Genomic DNA, 20,537 nt, shown 5'->3' with positions numbered 1-20,537 from the left:
GTACTTGGGCCTTCACCTGATTTTTGGGAGTGTTTTGGTGAGTGCTCAAACTGGGTGTTTTGTGAGAGCCAAATTTCAGCTCATATTTCCCTCTGCATTTTGGTATTGCATCAACTCAGCTGGGCCTGGAGAAAGCTGTACTAGCAGCACAGTTCAGCCAAAAACATCTGTGCCCTTGTCCCCTCTGCCTAAAAACCCAAAAGCTCTGCCAGAAAACCTGCTGAGGCAGATGAGCCCTCAGGTGCCTGAGATTTTGTAGTGGCCACCAGCAACAGGGAGCAGAAAATACCCCCAAAAAACCCAGGGTAAGCAACCAACAACCTACCTTGTCCCTTTTCCTGTGGTGAGGGATGCCACGAAGCCGAGGAGGTTGCAGAAGCTTGAGCACTTGGTATAACCAGTTTTTTTAATTACCAAACCAACTCATTTACAAAGGAAAACAGAACTTTGAAAATATTTAATTATACAGTAAAAACAAATTGTACTATAAAGAGCTTTCTATAAAGTAAGTAAAATGTTTACATTTAATATACTTAAAACTGAGAACTTCAAAAAAAAAAGAACTGAATAAACAACACGTTTCAAACTTTCTGTGTATTTCTTTGGTCTTTCTATTGCTTAAGAGTGTGGAGGAGAGGTGCAGAAGTGAGAAAAAATTGCTTTAAAACAGGGAGAGTCAATTCATTTTGTTGTGCACCTGGAGTTAGGGGAAGCAGTTTCCAAAGTTCACTTGACATGGAATTCCAGCAGCAGCACTGGAGTGCTCCCACTGCAATAGATTCCTGCAGGGAAGGCATCCCTGCTTTCCTGTAAGCCACAGAGGGGTTCTGGAGCACCTTTCCTTGAGTACCTACAACTCTACATCTCAAGTGGCCTTTTTGAATTGGGGGAATGGGTTTTGGACATTTTATTGCTTTTTTTTTTGTTGCTGCTCTCATTGAGCAGTTATGTCACCAAAAGGTAACGACAGAGACTCTTAAGCCTTATCTGCCCTAAAGAGCAGCTGTGTCCCTTAAGAAATACTCAGACATTTCTGTGTGTTGCTTCTTAAAAATTAACAGTATAATAAAGTAGCCAAGGCCAGAGTGTCTTACCCAGCCAGTTACCTCCAGCTGGAGGTGTCAGGAACAACTCCTGCTCAAGCTAAGAGCGAAGACTGGGAATCAAGTGGGAGGGAAGAAGTTCTGATTCCTGATACAGAGGATAGAGAAGTGTTTTTAATTAGTACTGACTGAAATGGCTTTAAAAGTTGTTAATAGAGGTGAGGCTGCACCAAGGCAGCCTCTGGCTTTGCCCTCCTGGGAGGGGGTGGTGCTGGGGAGGCAGGATCTGAGCCTTCTTTGAAGCAGTCACTTGCATAGCAGGAAACTGCTGGGATACCTGAGGAAAGAGTAAGTGGATACTTCGGCTCCAGAGATTTCTGCCTGTCCAAATCTCACTCACATGGCAGCTACACACACACACACAACTTGCAGAGCAATAACAGCTTCATTCCTAAAGCAACAGGGGCATGGCTTGTAAAATAGTGCACTCTGGATGAAGTGCAGACAAGTCCTCACTTTCTGTTCCTTCTCTTGTGCAGTGATTTCCTTTACAACAGAGCTGGACTATTTAAAACTCAAACCTTCCGGTCTTTTAAAATATATCTAACAATGACATAGTCATTAAAAAAAAATTTACGAGTAAATTTGCCTTCAAAGCAAATGGAGTGTGGTGACAGCGTGGAAAATCAATACATGTTCTCATTTCAGGAGAAGAATATTTATAGAAAGGGGGTTAAAAACCTAAACCTTTCCAGTAAGTTGAGCAGAACTCAGATGTCATTCATTAGATGCGACTGAATTAGAGTGCTCATGTGCAGGGTTTTTTTCCTAATTTCTATCCTATCAAAATCTAAATTTAATTGCTATAGCAAAAATGGCTATTTCACAACAACTTCAACCCTGTGAAGTATTTTAAATTTTAACCCTTCTGAAGATGCCAGCTTTTACAGTCCCCAAAGGTAAGGAAGCTTTAAGTGTTAACAGTTCCCACTTCCAACAGCGCAAAAATACATGTACAAGGTAATTTTAAGAAACCCCAAACCTTACTCCCACCTCCCACTTTATGGGCTGCAATAAATAACCTTTAAGTTATATCACGAAACTTGCACAGCAACATTCTGAAAGAGAAAGCAGGGACTCCAGAAGGGTGAATTACTCCTTTCCACGCAGCAGCACCACCCGGGAAGCTCTACGTACCCAGCGCTGGCTCACGGGTTATAGCTCTGTAAAATGTTATCGAAGGGGAAGGACTGGTAGAGCTCATCGGTGTGGACACTGTCGGTGTCATAGAACTGGCCGTCAGCCAGGCCGCCCTGGTGCCCGCTGGACAGTCTGGGCTCGCTCAGCACATCCGGCTCGATGAAGCTGTAAGCAGGGTCGGTCAGGCCGGGCTGAGAGGTGAAAGCTGCGGCTCCGCTGCCCGTGTTGGAGCCGGCCTGGGGCAGCTGCAGCTGCTGCCGGGGGTTGGCAGCTCCCAGCATGGCGCTGAACTTCTCCAGGCTGATGCTGTTGCAGCTCAGCTCGTCCGTGTCCATGCCCACCATGCCGGCGTTGGAGGCACCGCCGGGGAAGTTCTGCAGCTCGGCTGCCGACACCACCATGGCTCCCAGCCCATTCGTGCTGCCGTAGGTCCGGAAGAATCCCGAGTCCTTCTCATCGTGCCAGCCCAGGGCGCTGTCCGGGTAGGCCGGCAGGGAGCTGCTGCTGCCCGCGGCGCTGGGCTGGGGCTCGGTGTTGAAGCTGTTGTGCGAGCCCAGCAGCCCGGCCGGGCTCGTGGCGCTCTGCAGCCAGCACGGGGCCAGCCCGTCCTGCTTGCCCGGGGCCAGCGCCGGCGGGTGTGCCAGCTGTGAGCAGCCCGAGTACAGCTGGCTGGGGCTGGACAGGGCTCCCAGCCCTGGTGGCATCATCAGCGTGGAGGGAAACATGTTTGGCTCTACGGAGAGAATGCCGCTTTTTAGGGGTTTTTTGAAATTATGAATGGTAAAAAGTAAAGACAGCAAGATTGCATGGGCATTTCCATTGATTTCCACTGTCTGCTTGCTTCACTGCTGCCCACGAGGGACCCTAGAGAGCTGCCTACATCACCCCTCTACAGCCCATACCGATGGTGACATAAAAGAACTGATAGCTTTAAGTTTGTACGGTCAGAAGCTTCACTATCTTACAGGAAGAAACCCTCAAGAGATTAGAATTTTAAGCAAAGAGGAAGGCATTATCTGTTTAAAGCCACTGTCAGATTGCAGGCAAAAACTTACCTTTCTTGATCATCTTCCCTTCAGGAGTGACAACAGGGAATGAGGCTACTTTGGGCCTCTCCATTGTGTTTGATCCTGTGATGGAACACAATATGAGTGTGCAGCACTTAGAGGAAACAGCTCCATCTAAACGTAAGTTCCCTCAAACAAGAAGAAAAAGACAAGTATTTTCCTTACCACAGTCCTGTATGAGCTTCTGCCAAGCCAACGTCGATCTTTGCCTTTTTGCTTTGTTGCCATATGGATCTACAGAGAAAGGAGTGGAAAGTGTTGCCTTTCTCTTTAATGAAAGCCTAAAGGAACTTCCTAGTGGCACCAAGTCGTAGTAGGAATTACTTAAAGGAAAATATTGTAGGCATGGCAACACTAACAAACCATGCCAGTGTTACCCAACAGTAATTCTGCTATTTTCACTGAAAGAGGGAGTAAACTGACTGCTGTAACTTTTAAAGCCCCAAACTCTACTTTGCTGAAGCACTGCTGAAGATTTTTTATCAATTAAGCCACTACCACGAGTCCTGCATTGAGCACGGCTGTTCAGAAGCTCATCTCATTGGAACCATACCCTTTTCATCTGGCAGGTATCTGAAATCCATGGGCTCACTGACTTCCTGGTCAGAGGGCCTCCTCAGCTGCATCTTCACCGTGACGGGCTCGGTGATGTCTCTGAGGAACGGCGGCGTCCTGAACACGATCGCGACTTGGCGGTGAACGTCGGCTTGGGAGAAGGAACCCTTGGCCTCCCAGTTGTCCAGGACAAACCTGACTTCTATGTCATCTAGGCCATGAGGAACAGAAGATGCTTGTTAAGCTGGAAAACTGAAGACTTGCAGCAGAAAAGAGGGGAGCAAAGTGAGGAGCCTGGCTCAGAATTCAGATGTAAAGTAAATGGCTCAACTTTAAAAGCACAAGAGGTGCTGAGATCCCATGAACCTTCAGCTGTTCCACCCTGCTACAAAACCAATCCCCCTGGAGGTGTGTGGTAAAGGGCTTCAGCCACCCAGCAGGAAAATATGTCCATTTGGGAAAAAGGGAGAGAGAAAAACCTAGTCCAGGTTACCTTTCTGAACTTTGTCACACAGCAGAAATATTTCGTCCCCTCCTTTGACACTCCCACAGTTCTTGTTCACGCGACAAATTCTCAATTCTGCGGTGTTGGGAGCTCCTGGAAGCAAAGAGGAAAATTTCATGACATAGAATTACTGTGGCTTTGTCACTGTTGGATAGGAGGTGCTGGGAGTTCAGGCATATGAAGGGAAGGCAACAGCTGGAGGAGTGTGACACCCTGAAATCCACACAGAGCAAGTCACTCCATACAGGAAATTTAGCAGCAGGGTCTGATATTCCATGATCCTGCAGCATATCTCCAAACAGAAGACACCAGCACTGCTGTGCCACCCACTCCCTAACTACTGTAGAAAGGTCCCAAATACTTCCCCCACTGATGTGGTTGTGCTCAGCCCCACTGCCCTTCAAGCTGCAGAATTCAAAGCAGTTCTGTGACTGACTGATTATCTGGTAGTCACATTTCTCTGGAAAGAGCTGGGCTAGCAAGTCAGGAGAATTCCCCTCTCTGAGGGTCTGGCTGTAGTTGTATTCACAGAGGCCATCCAGCTCTCCTCTGTTCCTCTCTGCAGGTGTCCAAGAGCAGCTCTAGCACCATAATTTCACACCTTCACCAAGAGCAGCAGATTCCACCCCAAAACACCCAAATTCCAAACTCCAGACTGTGGCTGTAGGTGAACAGCCCTCAGGACAGCTGTGGATGGAGAGCTGCCTCTCTCACCATGAATTAGCCCCCACCGGAGGCTGCACATTGCATTCCAAACAATCTCATGGCTATGGGCAACTCCAATGGGATGGAGCCAAGCTCTGCCTGGTGATGTCTGGCTCCGTTCTGGAGCAGCAGTTCCAAACACATTTAAAATGTCTGGAATGATCCAGCTGGTGCTGCTTTGACACCACGAAACTGATCCTCCATGAGGCTCCACCACCACAGACTCCCTGTTCCAGACACAGAGAAGAAATACAAAAACCAAAGCCCACGGTGTCAACCTCAAAAAAACCCCAAAAAACAACAACCCAAAAAACCAAAAACCAAACCAAAAAACCAATCCAAATCTAACAAATATGTTTTAGACCCTCAGTTTGAATCAATTCCTAGCCAAGTACAACTGCAGCACAACACAGACTACACCTAGAGCAGAGTTCCTGCCAACCTCTCACCAGTCCCCAATTACGTAGTTACTATCTGCAGTTATTACTGTCATTATTATAAGTGGGAGCTACAGCCTCATGTACTACATGACACACACCACTTCATTTGCTGAATGAATCAGAAACCTTCAAGGGAGGGGAAACCAAACAAACCCAGAAACAGCACAGGGCCATGTGACTGATAGCGTCATGGTGCACTTTTCACAGGAAGGGTAAATTAAGAATTGTGAGGAAAAGCCTAATTTTACCAATGTTTCACTTCACTGTGTGCTTGAATGGCACTGAATAGCAGAGAATCACAGAGTGGTTTGGCTTGGAAGGGACCTTAAAGATAATACATTTCCAATTCCCCTGCCATGGGCAGGGACACCTTCCACTATCCCAGGTTGCTTCAAGTCCTGTCCAACCTGGCCTTGGACACTTCCAGGGATCCAGTGACAGCAGCCACAGCTTCTCTGGGTAACCTGTGCCAGGGCCCCTCCACCCTCAGAGGGAAGAATTTCTTCCTAATATTCAATCTAACCCTTCCCTCTATCCATTTGAAGCCATTACTCCCTGCCCTGTCACTGCATGCCCTTTTGTCAGAAGTCCCTCTCCAGCTCTCTTGCAAGCCTTTAGATCCTGGTAACAGATTTTTGGGACAGTCACCTTTACTGGAATCTGTTGTTTTGTCCTTGGACAAGAAATTCAGAAGGGAAATCAACACACACAACAAATGCCAGCAGATGTGGATGCACTGCTGTGCTGTCAGCAGGAGCGCTGAGCCCAGCACCTGCCTCAGAGGGAAATGTTCCTCATCCCCTGTCACCTCAGCTCCTGCCCAATTCCTGTTCCTCACTCCCCTACACCACATCCCTGGTGACAAACCCCTAGAGAAACAAGCTCCCCACTGAAAGTCACATTGCTTTCAAAAAGGGCAGGACAATATGTTCTACCCAGCCCCATTTCTCAGAACTGCTGAGCTGCCTCATCTGACTCTTCCTAAGAGTCTTTGATATGCAACTCGGGAAATTTCTGTTCCAAATCAGTTCACTTTAGAAGCATCTGGAAGCAGAAGGTGCTGAATTTGAACTTGCAGCCTCTGCTAATGGGGTTGCCTGCATGATGTCAGTATGATTCTTCTGTGTCTCACTATCTAAAGCAAGTGGAGACTATGAAGGATGAGAAAGTAAAGAAAATACTGGATTTGAAGCGTCCAAGCTGGTTTTCAGAGTATCTCTTTGCTCCTAATCCGAGGAGATCTGTGAAAAATCTCAGAGCTCAGGGTTGCCCAGCCTGCAGTCACCTGAGGTACAGCCCAGCCAAAGGACAGAGCAGCTTTAACCAGGCTGACACTTCTAAAAGATCCGGGGATCTGAAACCCAGCGGGGTCGTTTTTTTACAATTTGTGGTCACAGCTCTGCACGCGTTTATTTACACGGCTGCTACGCTACAGGGAGGGTTTTGGGTTCCTCCAGTGTTGCCCACAGACACCCCCAGCACCCGCCCCTGCTTCCTCGCAGCTCTGCCGCGACTGACGTCAGCCCATGGGGCGAGTAATCATGATTTGGCACATTTCTAAATGGCATCTGAGGCAGAGCTGCAAATCTGGTACATCAGTTTTTATCTCAGCCCTGATTATTTCGGTGCAAGGGTTCTCAGTAATACAACGCTCGCAGTTCCAGCTTCCAGATCGTTCTAGAGGAGACTCTAAATATATCAGAGCCATCTGAGTTCATGCTCGACATATTCACAATGGCTGAGCCCACATCAACACATCCTAACAACTTCAGGAAATGCAGATCTCATTTTATTCAGTACTTTCTGCTAAAATGAGGATGTCAAATATTTAGCATGGAAACGCTCAATGGTGCAGAAATGAAAAACACTGCAGGAAAGTTTTCCAGGATTAAGAGTTCTTTTGCTACTCTGCTCTCAGAGAGGAGTCCAGCACACACTGGGGGCTAAAATCCTCAGCTGCTGAGGATACAGATGTCCAGTTTTGTGGAATGTGGAAAAGAGTACCAAGAAGGGGTGACATGTACTTCTGCACCCTCCTGATGCATGGCCAAGGACTCCCTCCATTACCCACCCGTACAGGGAAACAGCCACCAGGACACAAAATGCCCGAAGACAGTTTCCCACTGGGATAAATCTCTTTTGCAAGTCCCATTCCAGAGCCCTCACAAGGCAAAGGCAAGACTCCTCAAGGGCACAAGCAGGCTCCAGAGGACTCCCTTGGAAAACAGATCATCCTTGAGGCAGCCATGCATCTCACTTCTATCACTTTAATTACTTGGCACGTCAGGCACGGGCTTTTCCTTGCAATCAGTGCTGCTGTGTGTGAACAAGGGTTGCAAAAACACCTCTGTGTGAGTCCATGAATGCCATGGACAATCCTCACTCTGGTTGGCCAACATTGCACCCTGGGATCATGTTTGAATGTATGCTCACTGTGACTGCCGTGTGACAGTCATGCACCTGGCAGTCCCAAGCCGCAAAAGCGACTCAGAACCGGCATGGACCTCAGAAAGCTGGCATTTCTCATCCCAAGCTAAAGAGAAAAACAAAAGGGAAAAGAGAAGGAAAGCCATTTGGCTGAGCTGGTACTCACTGTTGTCATAGATGGGGTTGGAAATCAGAGGAGGAAGGGCTATCGTGTAGTTGCCGTGCTCGTCAGGAAGGAAGGCTTGGAAGCAGAGCCGCACCACGTTGAGGTCGTACTCGTCGATGTTGTGCAGCTGCTCCTCTGGCACTGGAGGACACACAACACTGAGGGTCAGTCACGGAACCAGCAAGAGTTCTTTACCAAACTGGGGATACATCCTCACCAGGAAAACAGATGGTGTTGCCCAGCTACACGTAGCCCCTGGAAGCTGGGCAGGGGCTGCGTGAATTAATCCCTTGCTCACAACGAACGAAGCCTTTAATGCTTTACCTGCACTCAACAAGGTTCAACTGCCCGAATTCTCCAGCTACTTCTTGTGTCTGGGCTCCTCACCTTGCCTGCCACAACATTTGCACTTACCTATAGTTTAAAAGTAATTTTTTTATACTTCTTTGTGTGTGATAAAATTGACAAATTAACATTGTTGCCCATGAGAAATATTTTGGTTAAAGATTTTCTGCAGCGCTGAGAGACTGTACCTACATGGTATCGTTATTTTCCTCTAGAAACTGAGATGGAAAAAGAGTCAGAAGGCAATTCCTGGGGCAAGAATGAAGCTGAAACAACAGGAACCACCTCCCTGCCCCATCACCACCAGTGTCACAGCTGTACCTTTCAGAGCAGGGGTTAGTGGAGCCATTAGGATACAATTTGTAACACAAGAAGGAAAGCCTTGCTGGAAAGGATCCATTTCCTTGCATATTCCTCCCAGTGTAAAACCCAGTAATGCATAACCCAAACTCAGCATTTTAATTTCGTTCATTCTTTATTTTAATTACAAGACACAGGGCTTGGGGTATCATTATGAACATTTCATGTATTCCCAGCTTAATGGGCAATTCCGGGAAGAGCAGCCCCCTTTAAGTCGACATTTTCCTTTAAGGTGTGACACTGAACCATTGTGTTGACATTCAATGCTATTAAAAAAAAGAAACTGGCCTAATTTCACTCAAGTAGAAATACTGATAATTAAAATCATTAAAAGTGTTTTTGTTCCCCAAACCCCTCCAAAGAGCAGTTCAGCTGTTTCACACTCCTTACAGTCACCCAAAGCCAACATGTGCCAAGTCACCAGCTCTCCATTCTCCTCCCCTCCCTTTCAAAGGGCTCTTGCAAGAACAGAAGATTAAACGTGGCTGTGATAAGAAGCCTGGGGACCACACTATACTGATTAGCTTGCCTGCTCTGACCTTTAGCATTTAGGTCTCCACCCTGCCACGAGTGGGATTCCACAATGCCCACCTGAGTGTCTTCTTCCTTTTACCTTTTGATAGTGTGAAACAGTAAGTGTGATGAGCTCAGAATACTTTCCACTGCCATTTTAAGTCCTTCTGGTGCTCTGAATATCAATTTCTCCTGGTCTCTGCTGCAAAGGGAAATCATGTCACCTTTCCCCTTTATAAGCCTGTGATCAGCAATATTTCAAGGCAAATATGGCAGGGAGTACAAAACTAAGCAACAACTGTGTGAGCTTCAGAAGTGGTGAGGCTCAGGGGAGTTCTGCCCATGGGCACTTTGCAGGTGCTGACTGTGTCACCAGATACACAAAGTTTTATGCTTTCATGAACTTCATTAGTTCACCTGCTAACCTGAAATAGGATCTTTACGAAACAGGTTGGGAACAGACAGCTCCCCAGCCCAGCTGCCTCTGGACAGAGCCTGATTCAGAGACCTCAGAAAGAAAAGTGCATTTTCCAAAGTGCACCTTGCAGAAGGGCTATCAGGAGAGCAGCTCTAATCCATGCCCTGGCATCATGGCTAGCTCCCAAGGACACCCTGACATCAGGGCTTATATTCCTGTGCTGCTAGCCACTGGCGACCATGTGGATCCTCCCAGAGACCCAAGGGGTGGTCAAACCTCAAGCCTCTTCACAATTAAACTAAGCACAGAGATTCATTCAATACCTTTGCCTGAGTAAGCTGTTCTGTAGATGGAAGCTGAGCATGAAATCTGGATCTGGCTTCTGACCCTAAATCAAAAGTGAGGACTTTGTGGTTGTGCAACCAAGTTCCTCTCTCACGCTAAAAAAGCCTCAGTCCCACTCTGTGCTTTCCACAGGGAAATTGTGCCTCTTCCTGAGAAAAATGTAACAGCAGACTAAAGCCTAAGAGTACTCTATAAAACAAAAATACTCTAGATATGGAGAAAATTAGCAATGCTAATGTTCAAATGACATCATTTCCTATGCTACAAACTTGCGCAAATTCCCAATAAATCTGTTTAGCACCTGATAGAGGAGTGGTGTGCCAAGAATGGCAAGGGACAGAATCACTGTGTACAGCTCATCCTATTGCAGCAAAACCCACTGCTCCCGATTTGCATGTTTTTGTGAACGATTTAATAGAATTTTCAAAAATCTGTAGTTTGAAAGAGGAAGTGTTCAGTCAAGAGTGATTCCTCTTGGGCTGTTTTTAACCAGACAAGAAGAACATAACAGTGCAAAAAAAAGGAGAACAAGACAGCTGCAACTCCATCTTGTGATGACACACTTTAAAAAAGAGAGAGACCAGACTTCATGTGCATATGAAGAAGCACTGAGCTTTCACCAATTTCAAAACAAGACAATTGTCCAAACAAAACAAAATCTTGTTATTTTCAAACAAACATCTAATTCTGCTCCCTCTGAAGTCAATTTGAGAGCAGCCACTAACTGGAATGGATGCTGGCTTACACCTTGGGAATATTAAAGCAAACAAAGCTGAAGCAGACAAACACCCTGAGTAATGCCTGGAGCGCGGCTGGATCGAGGATGGTCATGTCATTCCGTGTTATTCCACCAACTTCTGTGCAGAAGGACAACAGACAGGGGTTAAACCTGACAAACCTGAAGTTATTAAAGTTAGGAAATGCTGTCGAAGATTTTGGGAATGCTATGTACTGGAGAGGAGGAGCAGCCACTCCATCAAGCCCTGCAAGCTCCGCACAAGCAGGACTGAAACCAGCGGCATCGCGCACGTGAAAACATCGCCCCATGCGGCACCTTGGGGGCACAGGTGTGGTGAAAAAAAGGCTCCAACACAACACATGAACCCCCAAAAAAACAAAAAGGGAAGAAGTTCTCTTGGTTTTGGCAAGGGTTCAACTTCCTCTTCTGCCTGCTGCTCGCTGTGTGGTACCACACCTTAGTGTCTTCATCTGGATCCAGCCAACAGAGCTGGAACCCAACCAAAAACCTGGGTATGCTCCTGTGATGGCCCAGTCTAATTACAAAAAATAGCCTTAACCTGGCAGAAATCCTTTAACTGTAGTTACCTCTGCACACAGCAACACATGAAGGACTACTTGTAAGCTTTACAAACACTCACAGAAATTAAAATAATATTTTAAAAAAGAACCAAAATTCTAGGGTAAATATGGAATACAATGTCCAAAAAGTCCATAAAAATACCAGCAGCACCATGGTAAAAGAAATCCAACCATGCTCACCAAGATTCTGGCAACAGGGTTGCAAAAGGAGTACCTGGAGTAACAGGCAAATCCAGGGAAGATGTGCTGCTCATCTGGAAAGGTGCTATAATAACCAGTAAATAATTTCATTAAGGATCTGTTCACAACTCTTCTGAACAAAACACTGGTTCCCCAACTTTATTAAATAATTGTCTTGGAAATAATTCCCTAATCCATAACCTGCTAATGTGGGAAGAGACCAATACAGTTCCAGTGTGGGCAAAACACCCCATGTGATCTGAACTGTGAACTCCTTGCAACCGGAGCTGGCTGATCCAGGCAGCTCCCAGGGATTAGGTTTTGGAGCAAGATCTCAAGATTTTTGTCTTGAAGATTTTTTGTCTCCAAGATTTTGTCTCTAAAATCTAGAGATGCCCCACTGGGATTCCACTGAGAACTTGCTGGATTTGTTTCTGTTCCACAAAATTGGAGACTTTCTGTGTTCAACACACCAACATGCAAATCCAAGTTCAGACACAAAATTAATGATGCTGGCGATGTCAGACCTCCTGTTTATTAATTTCTAATTCTAGTTTAATAGATTTTTTTAGTATTTCAACAGTTTTCAACATCCAGCAAGGCCAATAAAATGCCATTTGTATGATTAAATTAATGGGAAATTAAAGGCTCTGATGTTCACTCATAAGGTGATGCTTCAGGGAAAGTGAAAGTTTATTCTGAACACTGCAGAGAAATGACCAAGGGTTTGGTTTTTTGACAGAGTATGTGACACCTATCAAACAGCAGATCCCATCACCCAGCTAATGATGTTAATCTTCTGGAGTGGGCAGAGCTGGAGGTATCTCAGCTTAACCTGCATGGAAACTTCCAGGGCAAGCAGTGTGGTGTGCCACAGTCAGAGAGGGGGCTCTGTGGAGAGCACAGCTCACCCTGCAAAGGGACATCCTGTGACCTTCCCCCGTCAGAAAGGGGTTGCAGGGGCACATGAGCCACATGAGATGTCAAAGAAAATGACCTTCCACAAGTTAGAACACCCCAGAGATCACACATCATTAATAATCATCACACATCACTCCCCACATGTGTGGGGAACATACATCATTAATAATCATCATGAGTTGTTTCTCTCTTACGCAGATGAGGGTTTTTAATTTAGGGATATGCTGGGAGCTCAGTTTCATTTAAGGGATGACACAGAGGTGGTTTGCCTCCAGGCTTTTGCTCCTGGAGTACAAAGATACCCCCCTTGGCCCTGATACCGACCGGGCAGTCTAACTCGGTCTGTGCCAGAGGTTGTGCTGCAAAAGGTGGCTCTGCCCAACCTTCGCAGCACTGCTCGGGCTGGCTTAGCTCTCATGTGGTGAATCAGATCAAGGAACTGGTCTGGCTCAGAACTATCTTGCCAGAAGGGAAGAGGAAAAGGCTTGTTTTCAGCCAGCTGGTTCCCACGACAGGCAGTCCTGGCGCAAGGGAATCGGTGGAAGCAGAGCTTCTTCCAGACATGGTGCAGGTTCAACCAGGCAGGGAAATAGGCTGCAAGTCACAGCTCCCTCTTGGTGCCCAGGAGGTCCATTTCAGACCCAGCTTATCCCCCCAGCCTCTGTCCCTCCTGCAGGCACTGCTGTGCTGGTGTAGCCTTTTACTAACACTTCCCAAGAGGTAGGATCATGGAATTATCTGGGTTGGATGGGACCTTAAAGATCATCCAGATCCAACGCCTGCCAGGGGCAGGGACGCCTCCAACTATCCCAGGTTGGTCCAAGCCCTGTCCAACCTGGCCTTGGACACTTCCAGTGATGGGCAGCCACAGCCTCTCTATGCTAGGGCCTCACCACCATTAAAGAATTTCCTTTGTACATCCAACCCAAATCTCCTCTCTTTCTGTTTGAACCCACCACTCTTTGCCCTATCACTACAGTCCCTGATGAAGAGTCCTGGTGAACCTAGGAACAAGGGGAGGGAAGGACTGTGGCAGCACTGTGTTTCTTCTCCCAATATACCCACACCTGTTTTATTCCACTGAGATCCACAAAAAGGTAACTTTCAATCAATTCTGCACAAAAAAGAGAAACTTCTACATATACCTTGAAACAGAATGTGCAACAGCAACACCCATTTTTCAAAAAGCAAAAACACAGGGAGTTGATGAGTGCAAACAACTAAAAATTCAGATGCCATTCTACAGTCAGTAAATTTTTAGACTTCTATGGATACATTTCCCTGGTTTACAGAAGAAAGAAATGCAGGGAAGGTGAATGGCCTGGCCAAGGGAAGAATACAAATCCAAATTAAAACTTTCAAAATTCAGCATTTGTTTTGCCTAGACAATATTTCCCTGGCTTCTTTCCCTGTTTTAAGTTGAATGTGAAAAAGGTAAAGTTGGAACAGATTTAAATGAGTGTATCCATCAGCCTCTGTAAATTCTTAACACACTTTAGCAGTTTCTGTTTCTATCATAAAAAAATAAAGAAGTCAGCATTTTTGTCTTGCTACTTGGTAATTTTCCTTTTTAAACAATTTGAAAGGGGGCTGTCTTTTATATTAACATATGCATTTTGGAATAAGCAGAAAGAAGCATTTGCATGAGAACAGAAGAACAAAGGGCTTTCCAAAGCTAAGTGCTAAAGTCATGCCACGATCAGGACACGCAGCTTCCCTCAGAGTGGGTTTGCTCTGTGCCTCTTCAAAAGCTGATGACTCTCACTGGTATGATTTTACACTTCAGGATTTAACTGGATTGCACATTTGTTTTAATACAAGAAAAGAAGCTTAAAAGTTCCTTGTGATACCCGAGGAGATCATTACAGCAGACACCTTCAATACATTCCCAACCCAAGAATTCTCACTCATGCAATCCACAGCTCCATCAAACTCCCTTAGGGTGGAGAGGGGGACGTCAGAGGAGAGGGGGTTTCTCATGGAAGCAGTGCTGGAGGAAGCTGCGGGGAGGGGACAGCGTGGGGAGGATGCGAGCGCGGCGGGGGCGTCACGGCACAGACGGTGACGAGCGGGGTCAGTGGCTGGCGGGCGGAAAGGGGAAACGGCAAAGGAAACACTGCAGAGGTACACGCAGACGTGGGGAGGTGTGGGGTGCGGGGGACAGCCCAAAATTGAACTGCACGCTCGTCAGCACAGGCAACTGCAAAGGAGCAAGAGGCTTAAGCTTGTGGCAAACTCCAGGGAAAGTCAGATTATCCCCTCTGATAAAAACTGCCTGGGATTTGGCGAATTTGGCAGTTCTCTGAGGTTCTCACTCCAAGACAAGTCGAAGGTTTTCATGCCATCATGCATTTGGCTAGAAAAAGGTCAGTCCTCTGTAACACTGCACTGAGTACAGTTTTCCCCTAATTTAAAGAAAACACTTAGGGCTTTTCCTCATTGACAATTAACTCGAGTTGTTATTAATGCAATTGTTGTCTCTATGTCAAGTCACACCCACTCACAAAAGCTCTTAACTGAAAACTGGCTCTTCTTTTAATTTGAGTTGGCTGTACATCAGACAGTGCATGGGAAGACAAGGATATGGCACAACTCAACAGCTCCTAAAAGAAAACAAACACCATAGAAAGCAGACATGGACCAGCTCCACTGGAGGAGTAACTCTGCTCCTTCAATGCTGTGCTATTTGTATCATCATCATCACCATCATCATGCCAAGGAGTCCTGCTTACATGTCAGGCTGACACTGTGCCCCATTTCTCTGGAGCGCTCAGAGATGAGACACAAAAGGGATTTCTAGAATTCTTGAGATTGTTAGAGGGCAAAAATATACCGGATGTGCTTTGGGAACACAGCGGATCACAAATACGGTGTGGAAACAGCAATTCTCTCTTTCTCTCAAACAAGGTTAACACAAGAGGAGCAGCCTGATTGCAAGTCATCCATCCTAGTGAATACTCTGTGCTAAACTTCACAAGGGATAAATGCTGCCAGCCAACACTGGGAATTCACAGGGAGACAACCTTACACAGGTACACTTGCAGAATCACTCCAACCTGAAAACAAATTCCAATCACCCAGGGATTCTGAGGTACGCATCAATTGCATAGGGTAAATACTGAACCTCTCTCCCCAAAAGGAGGCTCAGGACAGGCAATGTTTGTTCCAGAAGAAAGTGGGAAAGAAGAAGAAAAGCCAACCAACACACAAGCACCCTGAGGGCTCGTTTTCCATGAAGTTTCTTTGATGATGTCATACAAGAAATGAGCAACACCAACTTGCGACCTGCTTAGAGGATGCACAGCTCCAGAATGTCTCTAAACAGGGAAGTCAGATGCCTTTCTGAAGACACAGAGGTAAAGTGCAATGCAGGATGGAGTCAGCACAGCCTGCACAATCCTGGAAAAGGTACCAACACTCCTCTGACCTTTAAAAACAAACTAAAACCATACATAAAACTTTCAACCTTATCAAGCAGCGAGTGCTGCAGTGACTGCTGCTGACAGTACTCTGATCTGATCAACTAAATAAACACATGAAAATATTCCTGTCACTAACCCTGTTTTATTAGACCTAGGTCCCAGGCCTTTCTGGGCTCTGCTCAGTGTGGGACTGCCCTGGAGGCCGCTCTTGCTTTGTGCTGACACGTTTAACACGCGCTGAAGGGCAATGACACAGCTGGGGATTGCCAGCGGCCCCTTCTCAGCACAGCCCCTGCCCAGAGCAGCCTGCTGCCCTGTGTGTGTCACCCAGGGCATTGCCAGGGCATTACCCTGTCATTGCCAGGGCAGCAATGTGGCCTCCTCCACTGCTGGGCTGGAGGGAAGCAACCCAGGATCTGCCTGATTGTTACCCAGCACAAGCAAGCACGATCACCCAAAATTTATTAGTGAATGTGGAGTTAAGTGCCAACAACTGTAAAAATCTACTTCCTTCTACAGAAAAGTTCCCCTTTTATTGTTTAAAATCAAGGTAGATCTGGCTGAGTCAAGGCAACATAATTCAAACCCTTAAAGTGTTTAAATTGTGCTGATGAACTAAACTCTTGTCAAAATACTGTGTACATACATTATCATAACTAGGGTAATTGTTCAGATGGATCATCAGGGCCATCAACCTGACTCCAAACAGCTGCTGTAAAATTAAGAAAAATACCTTAGACATTTCTTATTCTGTGATAAATCCAACATCCTTCTTTTTGTCCCAATTCAGGGACATGTATTTTAAAGCCAGCCAGAAATCCAGCTCTCAACTCTCCATAAAGGATCTCACCTGAATATAGCAAGAATATTAGCACACTGAGGTGTCTGGAGAATCTCCAAGCTCCTGCCACTTAGAGAAATACATGACTACATTACACTGCTTAGCTAATAATTTGGGGCTATTCATGCTTTTCATCAAATTCCCCCCAGTATGCCTGCATTCTGCATGTGTTGGTCCCACTCCAGTTGGCCCAAAACTTTGCAGAGTGTTCCCCACCCCTCTGTGCAGAAAATGTGGCAGTTAAATTGCTGTGAGGAGAGTTGGTTTAGCAAGTTGATCTGAAGGGAAACCACTCTCTTTTTTTCTTTTTTTTTTGTTTTCAAGTTGGTTTTCCATTGGAGCAACTTGCTGCGGGGCCACGCAGCCCCTGTGTGTGGTGGTGAGAGGAAAGTGGTGGGAGTGTGTGAGCAGGGATGGAGGGAAGAGCAGGATGACTCCTTCTGAGAGCAGCCCACAGATCAGTCACATCAAACAAAACCTTGTGGGCAACCCCTCACAGGTGTGGTTCTGCAGCAGCAAGTCCTGCCTCTGACCTTGATGAGCACAACCACAGCATCACAGGATGGTTTGGGGTGGAAGGGACTTGAAAGATCATCTTGTTCCAACCCCTGCCATGGGCAGGGACACCTCCCACCAGACCAGGCTGCCTCCAAGCCCTGTCCAACCCAGCCTCGAGACTGCAATCCTGCTGTGCATTTCTGAGCTCCCATGCTGTGAAACCAAGTGAGGGGCAGTTCCCAGGGGGCTATCAGCCCCCTGACCTGGTTACAACAAACACAGCACGAGAAGAGAAAGTGGCAAGTGAGATTTGCATTGGCTTAAGTGGTTGCAGAATTATGCTAATTCAGTCTTTTACTCTCATCACTGCCAAAACTGGGGAAATCCAACTCCCAAGACACTTGTAGAAGTTTCCAGGAAAGGTTTCTGCTGCTATCCAATTCCTTCTGTCCAAGCAGCAACTCAGACTGCTGCTGGGAATTACAAAAACTCAATGTAAAAAAAAAGGGCAACTGTCCAAATAGATTCATCATGTGATGACTGGGAAGAGAGACTGGGAGGGACACAGAAGGGGAAGACTGCCTCTCAGAAAGATTTTTTTTGGGGGAAAAAAAAAAAGCTCCAACACAAAAGCAAAGGCAGGACAGAAAAACAAAACCCCATGACCCTGCCAAGAGAACCAGCTGATTTCCACTCACCATTGAAAGGGTTAATTTTCCTTGAGATTCGTAAAGAAATGGATTCCTTCAGGTCTTTCTTCTTCACACACTGAATCCCCAAGTTCTGAAAACTGAAGCATATATGGCAAGATTTCAGCAACTAATACATCTTCAGTATATTAAATAAAATATTTATGCTAATTAGTATGATAACATCCAGTGTAAAAAAAAGAAAAAAGTTTGTTTTGAGAAGGGTGCACAGGACCTGAAGAGCAGAGATGCTGTTTTTTCTAAAGTAAGGGCAGACACAGAAGCAAAAAACTCCTAAAATAGAATTCTACATTATTTACATTATTAAAAATATATATTTCTATATTAAAAATTATTACTCTGCAGTAAACCTACAGTAATTCAAACGTTAGATACTCAGTCTTGGGTGATTTATAGTGACAATCATTTTTGAAATCAATAAACCTGGTAATTTGCATTAGTTAAAGGATTTGCTCTCCTTTTATCAGGGAATGTAAATCTTAAACACTATTATAAAGGGTTTTTTTTAAACAGGTCAAAACAGGTTTTTAAATCTCACATAGTTATGGAAAAGTTCTGAAGAGCTGCAGCTCCTCCTGATTTGCATAAAAGTGCAGGTCACCCTGATGCAGGAGGTGGGGGGAGTCCCAGGCAGGCTGACTCTTTCCCACATGGAAAAACCATGACATCATCAAAGCTGAGTGGATGTAAAGCAGGAAGTTAAAAAAAAAAAATTATCTGTGTTTCATGATGTTACAATAAGCTCTGAAGATGGGTTGTAACAGCAGGCATCTTTCTCCATAAGTCCCAGCCATTTCCCTTCTTTTGAAACTCCACAAACCTTCTTTGCTTTAGCAAAAGAGCATCTTACTGCACCTCAAGACACTCCTTGTTCCTGCTAAAAGTGCTTGTACGCTACTGAACAAGAGTATCCTAGCATGATATCAAGTTTAATTTCCCTAAGCTCCCCTGTCTGAGCCCAAGCACGCTGTGCTCAGAGGTTGCCAAATCGTCTGCCACCAGGCTCCACTTCCAGAACCTCTGCTCACTACAGGAAGGCACAGGCTTCCTTTGCAAACTGAACACGGCATGACCTAGGGGAAAATAAAACACAGCAGCATCTCATAATTCACTAGAGCACTTTGCCTTCAAATCATGGCTACTGACATTCAGATTGGGACTGTACCCTGATGTGCAATCCTATTTCCACCTGCTCCTGGAGGAAATACTTTATTTAAGGCTTGATCACAGCACACATTATTTTTCCCCACCTCAGAAGACCCACTGTATTCCACAGACTGTTTGAAGCACACTCCAAAGCCCACAAACAGGGGCAGTTCCTTATTACAGCCCCCAAAAGGAAGCTTCTAGTGGACAGGAGGCTTTTCAGCAGCCTGAAACTCTCAGATTATCAATGTTTTCTAAGCCTGTGCTGTGACAGTGAAAGTGTGTGTTTAAGTAGAGGCTGGGTCAGAGGAGGAACTGCTGAGAGCCCCAGCAGGGCTCTGGGGTTTCACGTCGATGGGCGCTGACAGGAAGCAAGTGAGATAACAAGAAGAGAGAGGGAGAAGTAGGAAAAGAGAGAGAGAAAAAAACCCGAAAAACATCTACAACAACTATGATATCATCCTCAGAGAGAGGAAACTAGGAAGTAAAAATCTGAGTACACAGGCAGCCCCACAAGCTTTGACTTTCATGCTCTTGCCTTGATGTCTCGGCCAGGGAGGGCTCTGATCAAGTTTGGGCAGCAGTACAAAGATCATTATACCACAGGCAGAACAAAATGCTTGGGAACTTTTAAACATGGGGAACTTTGAACAGCAGAAAGCAGAGTAATTACTCCAAGCAGCCCAAAATCTGTGATTAATAATTCTACTTCTACTGAAGGGGGAAAAAAATGGATTTTTGCTCAATTTGGGATGCTCAGCAAGAGTAAAGAGCCAGAAACACTATTGACAGAGGACATCTCCTGCTCACTAGTACTGGATGAGGCTTTTCTCCAACATGGACTCGAAGAGAAGAATGTGAAGATTGAGTCACCAGCCACAAAAAGGAAAATGACTTTAAACATCCAGATCCAATTATGGATCATACTGTTCTTTCATCTTAAAGCAACCAATGATTTGTTAAAAAAAATGAGTGTACTGATGCTGGAAACATTTCAAAGGGAATGTGTCAAGCCTCCTCCCATCAGGATCTCCAATGTCAGACACAAAGCTCACAGTTTCACATTATCAATAAAATGAAAGCAGCCCACTTACTATTCTGTAGGAAACTGAGAGGTTCATATCCTAAAAATATTGAAAAGAATTAATGGATGGAGCAAACAAGCACCAGTGCCTGAAGTGAAACAGAGGCACGGCAATACGCCAAAGGACAGGATTTGATGCAAACATGTAAGGGAGATGAAATCATAATCTACAAATAAATAATTGCAGAGCATCCCAGTGTTTCTTTGCATGACATCCTGCAATGGTCTCTCTAACAGCTTGCCTCATGCCTCCACACTGAACCTTGTGCAACCAAATGCCAAGAGGAGAAACAATTGCCAGGGTCTTCCTGCACTCGGTGATGGGA

At 45.7% G+C, this 20,537-nt stretch overlaps 1 protein-coding gene across 4 annotated transcripts in view; it reads right to left on the bottom strand.

Annotated features, from left to right (window-relative positions):
• Nucleotides 1-392: 392 nt before the first annotated feature.
• The window catches only part of REL (REL proto-oncogene, NF-kB subunit), a 40,022-nt gene continuing 19,877 nt past the window's right edge, over nucleotides 393-20,537 (bottom strand). For all 4 annotated transcript variants that reach the window (XM_033055354.1, XM_033055353.1, XM_033055356.1 and 1 more), the window contains 7 exons: nucleotides 17,970-18,061; nucleotides 8,109-8,249; nucleotides 4,359-4,463; nucleotides 3,864-4,076; nucleotides 3,476-3,544; nucleotides 3,299-3,373; nucleotides 393-2,976 (listed from right to left, as the gene is read on the bottom strand). In XM_033055354.1, the coding sequence (XP_032911245.1) occupies nucleotides 2,252-2,976; nucleotides 3,299-3,373; nucleotides 3,476-3,544; nucleotides 3,864-4,076; nucleotides 4,359-4,463; nucleotides 8,109-8,249; nucleotides 17,970-18,061 (1,420 nt within the window). In that variant the 3' untranslated portion in view covers nucleotides 393-2,251. The remainder of the gene's footprint in view (nucleotides 2,977-3,298; nucleotides 3,374-3,475; nucleotides 3,545-3,863; nucleotides 4,077-4,358; nucleotides 4,464-8,108; nucleotides 8,250-17,969; nucleotides 18,062-20,537) is intronic.

This window comes from Catharus ustulatus, chromosome 3 (assembly GCF_009819885.2).
Source record: "Catharus ustulatus isolate bCatUst1 chromosome 3, bCatUst1.pri.v2, whole genome shotgun sequence".
NCBI classification, from domain to species: Eukaryota; Metazoa; Chordata; class Aves; order Passeriformes; family Turdidae; genus Catharus; species Catharus ustulatus.
This window is presented reverse-complemented; position numbering and strand designations above follow the sequence as displayed.